At 39.1% G+C, this 9,110-nt stretch overlaps 1 protein-coding gene across 2 annotated transcripts in view; it reads left to right on the forward strand.

The window, feature by feature from the left end:
• The window catches only part of orb2 (cytoplasmic polyadenylation element-binding protein orb2), a 256,883-nt gene that overhangs the window by 180,892 nt on the left and 66,881 nt on the right, over positions 1 to 9,110 (forward strand). For both annotated transcript variants that reach the window (XM_022069926.2, XM_022069834.2), the window contains exon 3: positions 1,575 to 1,625. In XM_022069926.2, coding sequence (XP_021925618.2) covers positions 1,575 to 1,625 — 51 coding nt within the window. The remainder of the gene's footprint in view (positions 1 to 1,574; positions 1,626 to 9,110) is intronic.

A 9,110-nucleotide genomic window follows, 5' to 3' on the forward strand; every position in this document is an offset into this window, starting at 1 on the left:
TAAATGCATACAGAAGTCTGATCGAAAATCCTAAACCGAAGACGACTCGGAAGACTTCGGCGTAGATGCGAGGATAATATTAAAATTGATTTCGGGCAATATGATTGGAGGGTTTGTATTGGATTTATCTGGCACGGTAGACTCTTGTGAAGATGGTGATGAACCTTAGACTTCCATAAAATGCTGGTAATTTGTCTAGCGGCGCGTAAAATTTGCTTCTCAAGAAGAACTGGTTTATTCTTTGTTGTTTTGTTATACCCATAGCTCTTCCTGTAGATGTTTCCGCGCAGAGGTTACTGCCATTTATTATCAGACACGTTATAGTTGGCGGGTGGATGGGTAGCTGTGGAACATGGATGGGTGAAATAAGTGAAAGTAGTGGGCCCCGCAGGCTTTACAGCAAGAAACTTCCAAGAACTGACTGCCAGCCAGACAAATATCTAGAGACAAACGTACTAGGACCGGCAGTATGACAGACACTTGATATTTGACCCAAATTGTTAAACTTTAACGTGGTTTGTCACAAGTAACGGGACTCCCTTTGGCGTGTAATAGAGACTTAAAACAGAGAATAGATTATGCTTTATGATGCAATACGAAATGGCGCGATGTGACTGAGTAACAGCATGAAAACTCCTAATCTTATACCCTAGAGGTGTATAATGTGCCTGTAAGTTATTTCATGTTTCCAAATTATTGAACCAGCTCCACGGAACAGAGACCTGATAAGCTGACGGTCGATGCCCTAATGAAAAATTTATCCTTCTTTTAAAGAATCCGAATGTTCGTTACCGTGTTCACAAGATCTCGCCACTAAACCGTATCTTGAGTTAAATGGATCTGTTCCACAGCCAGAAAGAGATTCTATTCAAATTTGAAGAATTCTAATGGACACGCACACACACACACACACACACATATATATATATATATATATATATATACACATATATATATATATATATGTGTGTGTGTGTGTGTAGGCAAGGCCGTGGTCTAGGCAACTCGGAGTTTTCCTCCGGGGGCTTCCCCGGTTTCTCCGTGGCATCCCAACAATTACTCCATTCACACACAGAAGAAGGCAATGGCAAACCACTTCTGGATCATCTGCCAAGAACGTATATGAACAGGTCCCAGTCCGAGAAAAGGATGGAAGGATCCTGTTCATATGGACCTGTCGTCAGACAGAACACTAAATAAATAATAATAATATAGGCACACAGTTTCAGTATTCTTCAATAGCTAGTTCGGTTTGTACGTTCGATTCACATGTCTGGGCAGTACACAGTAATCCTATCATTCGACAGGATAAAGTTTGAACTACTGACAGCGTCGTTAAATACACCATAAGAAACGCCATTTTGTTAAAGCGCCCTGGGTAAAAGACCTGAAACCTTTATACTTATTACATAAATTTCTGACATGAATCCCAACATCTAATGCATGTTATTAAAACTTCCATGAAGCTTTGCGTCTTGTCTGTGTTTACTCTTTGAGTTGTTGGAACATGAACCGTAACTAACAGCATAGTCTGTATTATAATTGGTGTTGTAATTATGAACTTGTTTTTTCAGGATTTATCAACTGTAACACGAACGCACTTCAGTCTCTAGCCCAGCTGCATGGTAAGTTTATGCTATCTTTATTAATACTAAGTAAACGTACAGGGAGCGGATATTGAAGAATGTGTTATATACAGTACGTCCCATAATTTTGTAACAAACTGAACGGAAAACTAATAAATTTCAGGCTTAAAGTGTTAAATTGTCGAGGTACAGGATGTTTTGGAGCAGCATAAATTTGACAAATATTTATCATTGAATGTAAAATTTGTTACCGTTGTTTTCGATGCAAGTTCAGCCCACTTCACACACGATCTCCGTTCGTTTTCGTTTGTGCAGCTGCATGTACGCCAAGAATCGACAATTTAATTCCCGTGGGCACCTTGGTACCCTCAATGGTTTTGGGACGCCCGCTAAAATTGTATAACATTCATAAGGAATTTGAAATGGTTGATTTTTTAATTGTCCGATAATTTGTCACGTTTTCGTTAAGTTATTTTTGACACAGCTTATCAGATGCGAGTCGTAATTCAGTTATGTCATTTTTTTTATTCTTTGTAAATAAATCGGCCTTTGTTCTGAGTGTGTCCCAAAGGCAGAAATACAAAGGATTAAGGTCCGGTGAGCATGATGGCCACTGTACCGGACCTTCACGGCCTACCCAGCGATTCTAAAATAATTTATGTACCACCTGCAAACAGTAGAGGAATGTGGGTTCTGCACGATGGGGCGCCCCCACATTTCACCTGTGTTGTAGCGAATCATTTAACATCAACATGTGGTTGATGATACAACATTTTCATTCTGTTTTGTTACGTACCACTGGTTGGGATAGGGGAAGTTTGTCAGATCATGAACCTCAATGAACTATGTGTATTAAATGTGAAGTAGAATCAGGGTCCAAACTTGATATGCGTATTTTTTACTTGTTAAGATCTGTTCTTGTTATAATTTTCGATGGTATGAATGATAAACTTGAATTACCCAAAGCAATTCAGATTCATTCGATGGCAAGAAAAGTTCAGATCTGTGTGGAATGTTGACTGTTGACTTTGTGTTATAGGACCTAACCAAAATATTTAATGTATTGTGTACAATTTGAGGCAGTGCAGGCATGCTTTGAGGTTTGTAGCTTGGAATCTGTGTGTGGTTCGCTAGTATTGACAGAAGAGCAGGTAATTCACTGAGTTTGGCCCTACTACTACAACTGTGGCTTGCTCATCATTAGAATGAATTGCTGTTGTGTTCACTTCGCGCCATGAGATGGCTGTTGTGAACAATTATCCAATTGAGGAACGTCTCATCCTGGAACACTGTGTTGATTGAGGGAATTGGATAATTTGTCTCGGTCGGGAGTCGAGTTAGGGTCTGTAAACCTGGAAAGCAAGAGGGGCACACAGACCTGTAACTCAGTGTTGAAATACACAAGTGAAACGTGTTCATAAGAATTCAGTACCCCGAGGTATGTGTCACTGAAGGGGTGGAGTTTAACTTAGAGGAAACAAATTATTAATTTTGTTTATTCAAATCATATGAATTTCGTCGTGCGCACCAGTGAAATTCATAGTCTTGCTTAATAGCAGTCTCAAAGGATAAAATCTACCCAGTGGTAGACGTAGACGACTTCTAATGTTTTCCCGAGGAGAATATTCTACTATTAAATAGTAATGCGTATAATGTAGCTTTGAAATATCAGCCAAATTTCTGTAGCCTGTGCGTTAACAGTTCGTGTCTCTTCTTTCAGAGAGGACAGGTTAAAATGAGACTGATTATTAAATTCTTTAATGAAGCTACTTCAGCTGATGGGGTTTGTTCAAAGCGATGCGAAGGTGGTCTGGATATGTTTCCGACGATGGTCCGTTGTTATAAACTTAATCATTATTTCGGAAATGTCATATTGTTTCTTTAACACGACGTTTCGATGGAATAGACTGTTCTGATTGACTGACTCGTGACGTCGATGGCTGTGATGATGAATTTCAGAAAATATTTTTGTTAATAGTCATGGAAGATTTTTTAGTACCGCTGGAGACATTCTCTTCCTCTGTGGCTGTCGGAGCTGTGATAACTTTTTAGTGAGCTTGTGGTGATGGGTTTGTGTTATGTGGCGGTAGGATCGGCTTTGTATTGTGACAACTGTTTGAATTCATCGTGGTAAATTACGTAAGAGAAATTTAACTATGTAGTGTGTTTACCGACATAAGTTTGTTTAAAATATTTTGAATTCTGCGTTGTGGGAGGGTACCATAATGCATCAGTCGTTTCGTTTTACAAGTACTCTGTCGCCTTTGCTCTAATGAGATAGGATTTTCATCTTCTTTTACCGTTTACAAATCATAATTAACATCTGAAACTATTAATACTTTGTACTTAAGTTATTTGGCAATACTGCTTGGAAGGGTTGTGAACCCCTCGCCGTTACGAAGCCTTAACACAGGCGGAAAACTTGAATGGAAAGGTCCACTTGCAAGACCTAGTATAGATGGGATATTAATATTAAAATTGATCTTAAACAGTGTGGAAGGTTGTGAGCTGCATGGATTAATTTGGGATCTCTTAGGAACACAGTAACGAGTCTTCGAGCTCTTTAAAAGGCGTAGAATTACTTCACTATCTGAGGAGCGATTATTGTCTCAAGGAGGAAAGTTTTTATTTTTATTTTAAAATTGTGGATTGATTATTTATGATTTTGTTTGGGTAAGGTTATTCCTGTATTGAGAGCTTTAAGTTAAATAACAGGACTAAGTTTTCCCCTTGAAAGACCAAGAATATTCAGTTTGCTGTTTATCGTTTGTGTCTTCCCTTGCTTGAGAATGAGAATAAGTTTATCAAGCGACCCGTTTCCACATTAGGGAATAAGACTGCAGCTTTTCGGCCATAGGTCAGTAGAAGAAATTACTTTTACCCCATGGCTTTAAGCAAGCCCTAGGGAATCAACCGGTTCCACGGAAGTTACTAGACTTAACGTAGCAGGAATTGAATCCTGCCATCGTTCACGAAGTTAAATCACTTGCAAAATTCATGAGCCCCCCCCCCCCCCCCCCCCCCCCCCACAAGCCTCGAAGTTGAAGAGAAATTTTCCCAGCATAAAGGACATTCTGTTGCTTTTTGGAGTACATAGATGTGACTAGATTATTAGTCCCAAAATTGTTTATTCAATAAAAGTTCTGTAGCCGCCATGTTACGGTTACTGAATATAATCGTATATAGGCCTACTTCGAGCTACCTTGTGCATGGAAGAATGTAAATTTAAATCGTTTTATGAGGTCCAACTCAATTTTGGAATTGTACAGAATGTGCGGCCTCATATGTCCCAGTTAAAATTCAAATTCGTGCGAAATATTTATTTGTGTATCGCAGTTTTATATTTTAATTAAATAAAGTGGAAATGTATTTCAATGAAATTCCCATTTGTGTGTGCGTGTGAGGAGATAGAGGAACGAAAAATATATCTTACTTTAATCTTGGTATTAGTAAAAGTAGGCGGTAATACTTTCTCCATCCGTGTAATGGCTTCGGGAACAGTGGCCGCTTTTTTAAGTAGCCTTTAGCAGGCACTAAATTTGGCATGGCTGATGCAAAGCATAGCCTATCAACTGATTTTTCGTAGTTAAACTGTGAATACATTACAGTGAGAAACGATGGTGTTTAACAAATTGTAGTGATTTATGCATGACTGGTTTCAGCGTTGGTTATGCCCGCAACAGTGAAAGTAGTAGATGAATTTATGTGTATTATATGCAACCATCCGAATTGTTTAACTGATCCTGCGGCCTGCTGCAGTGGATCGACATTCCTGCAAGCTGTGACGCCTGTTTTCCAGCCAAGAGTGTTTAATTTCACTTTATTTTTGTCATTTTCTTCAACGATTTGTAACATCTAGACAGCTTGATATTTAAAATCAACTTCTTACCTCAAAGAAAACAACCCATCTATATAAGATTGTTTCGGAAAAAAGTCGCTGGTTGCTATGATAATCGAACGAAGTCCTTAAATATCCCCTGAGGACAAAATAAATAGTTATTGAATGTTGACGCAGATGGTACACATACTTACCACAGTCTTGTAAATGGTTAATCGTACCACACAAAAAAACCAAAGTGGCTTCTTTCAAGTTTGCGAGGTTTTCTACAAAAAGGTTTAGATTGTTACGAACACAACGTAATGTACTTCATCCCTTACACGTTTGTAGACTGAAAGTTGGACTGTGGTCTTCTCGGTTGTAAGGACATGTTGTATTGTAGGTGGTTATCGACGTTTCGGAGGAACGTTTTACCTCTGTCGCCTTGAAAATATATAAAATGCCTCATGGACTACATTTGTTACATTTCTTACATCTCGGTAGCAAAACATTTCGTTCAGGAAGGGATGTTGTTCCAGGAAATGATTAAAATATAATAGAATCGAGGGAAACGAAGAGAGAACTCTTGTAATTAATTTTGTAGACACCGTGTAATCACAATTTAACTTTTAAACACCTGCTTTTTAACTACGGTTTGTGTGTGAGTCAGAATGAAGGGATTTAATTGTAACATAAAAAGTTGTAGTTCTGTGTAATAGTTTAATGGTCCTAATCCCTAGTGCAGCACAAACTTTAGTAATGATGTTGTTAACTACGCACTATGTGTTTATCACATTAACACTGTGTTAACCCGTCAAAACAAGAAGCAAAACCCATGCATGCCGTTAGCACCTTTCATAGTGTTACGTTACAGTTGTGAGGGAGTTTCTTTTACATATGGCAGCTGTTACAGAAGGGAGCAGTTGGAGATATGGAATGGAGTTAAATTGTAGCGTTTAAACTTATTATTCTGCACAATATTACTCTCTGTTCTTATTACAACTAATGGGAAAGAGAGTTTTATTTCAAAGAATAACTTTGACAGCAGAGGGACCGCTTGAGGCTATACGTATATATGTATATATAGACTCTCGTTAAAATCCGTCCAACCGAGATCAATAGAGCAATGGAACTGCAAGTACAGGACGAGGCTCCGGCCACATATTTGCGAGCACAGCATTAGTCCCTGTCGAAGCTGACTTGACTTTATTTAATTTTTAATCTCCACGTGGGTTTGCTGTTTTAAATTCATCATAGCATTGCCATTTCTGATATTTATAGTTTTTAAATGAATAGTCTTACGCTGGCTGGCCTGGAAGAAATTAATATAGAACTTCGAGCTTTGTCTCTCTCTGTCATTGAGGTTGATTAACGAGACGTGAAAGTAAGTTTCATGAATAACTCCAGTGGGTGAATCAGGAAACAAAAACAGTGTAACTAAATGTTTTGACAGTAGACGGAGACAGGAGGATAATATCAAACAAATTATGACGTCACTGAATTTTACATGGATGGAAATTGTCACACTGGGCGATGGATTTATAAAGGAGGATTCCCCACGTGGTTGCGTTGTTATCTGCGGATTCCCCCTCTGGTAATTTTCACGCAGAAAAGGATTTAGGTGTTCATGTAAAGTGTCCATTTATTAATTATTAAGTTAAGATACACATAATGAAAAGTCCCTGTGCACGTGTAAGACAAGTGTTGGAAGAAGTAAGTGGCATGATGTACGCCTGTACGCCACCTGTATGTCTGTGCACAATGACATACGGATCACTTTCCATTTTTAATATGCTGTTCTTACAGGTACACAGAGACCTGTAATTTGAATTCAAAAATTGAGTTTAAATTTAATTTATTTTGATATGAGATCCCAGCTGTAATTATACACTTCAGCTCTTGGAAATACGTTTATTCGATTTAAGATCATACTGTGTGAAATGAAACGGAGTTTGGAAAATAGCAACTTGCGTGCGATTTCCTTTTCAGTATTATTACAAGTTTGCAGTAATACCAGTAGAAAGTATTAGAGGTAATTTGTATTTCATTTCAAAGTTGACGGATTGAGTTAGGAAGTAGTTGCAGAATTATGGCGCAGAAGTTTGTAATATAATTTGTATGAATCCCTGTATACCTGCATTCAGAGCGAAAAAGTTAAAGATGTAAGAAAGCTGACGGAATAACTCGTGGATTTCTCAGTGCGGGCTGTAATGCTTATACACACACACACACACACACACACACACAATGGAAGCGGTTGTCGTGTCATCTAGCCGTGTTTCGGAGCAGGATTGGAATTTTGATTCCGCTTTTACAAATTCCAATGCTCCGAAGAGTTTCCAAAAATGTGCAATCTGTGATTGTGACACGCTAATGCTATAATACAGATTTTAAATAAAAGTTACGATTAATTTTTAACGACGCTTTCAGTTGCTAACATTATATGGCTTCTATTGATATGATAATTAGAGAATGATTAATTGAAAATTATGTGGGAGGATGCAGTAGTGACCAGTTTTAGGGGAGAACGGAATAAACCTATGAAAAATATCAGTATGGACGGTCTCCGGGCGAATATTTGAACCTTGGACTTCTGTAATACAAGTCACACGCCACCGGACCTCGGCGATTTAGAAAACGCAGCCATTTCATTTTTTCTAGTTTATGCATTCATCGTACATGTATTTCTTATCAATCAGTTGATATAGCATCCATTATCTATAAATGTAAGAACAAATCTTGACCCTGGGCTAATGGACCATGAAATCAGTCCGTATAGGAAGGAAGGACGTGCAGACGAAGTCTAAGGCGTTCAGCATTGAGATCTTTCCGCTACGCACAAGTCGAAGTCGAAGCTTTTTATAGCGGGCTATGCTTGGCGAGATTAAAATAGTAAGTAAGAAACTGTGACACGAGGCGTCCATTTACCGAGCCCTTGACACCAGAATTAACGAGATTTTCAGTTAATTCTAATCTGGGTTTAGGGAACTGGGGCCAGTAATCGAATGAAGATTCCGCAAGCCAGAAAATTCTGTTACGGAGACAGGACACTTGGTTAATGGCACTTGTTGAGGGGAATCCGTGTCAAACACAACAGCTGTAGGAAATTGTATTTATTTATTTATTTCCGGTTTGTTTAACGACGCTGTCATTAGCTGTTAAGCATCTGCAGAAATAAGTCGTGGCCATTTTCTTGGAGGGGCTGAGGACAACTATAAAACCCTCAGTTATGGTAGCTGGGTTTTGGGATGAGCTTTGAAACCGTTACTTCTCGAATACGAAGCAGGAATGCTATCCAATTCGACGTTCGGTTGGGTATGAACAATAACTCGATCTGATTTCCTACTGCATTACTTTGTGATGACCGGGATTTATTTTCTGGCAAAGTCGTGATTTTTTTTATTGCCGCCGCGTAGGGACCGATCGTATCCCGTCTTATTAACTTCTGAACAAAAGGAATGATTTTCATTTTCGTGATATCTGATAAGGGGTCCGCAGTGGCCGCGCGGTCTGAGGCGTGGGCCTTGTGCCGCTTGGTCGCTGGGACCGTGGGTTCGAATCCCACTGACGCCAAGGATGTTTATCCGCGTTTTTCTGTGTTGTGCTGTCCTGTGTATAGGTAGAGGCCTTGCGACGGGCCGATCCCTCGTCCAAGGAGTCCTACCAAATGTCTATAGATCAAGCCAACGAAACGTTGGGACCCGCAG

The sequence above is a fragment of the Zootermopsis nevadensis genome, unplaced genomic scaffold (assembly GCF_977971745.1).
Source record: "Zootermopsis nevadensis isolate Lab colony 2312 unplaced genomic scaffold, Znev_1.0 Znev_ptg000011l, whole genome shotgun sequence".
Lineage (NCBI taxonomy): Eukaryota > Metazoa > Arthropoda > Insecta > Blattodea > Termopsidae > Zootermopsis > Zootermopsis nevadensis.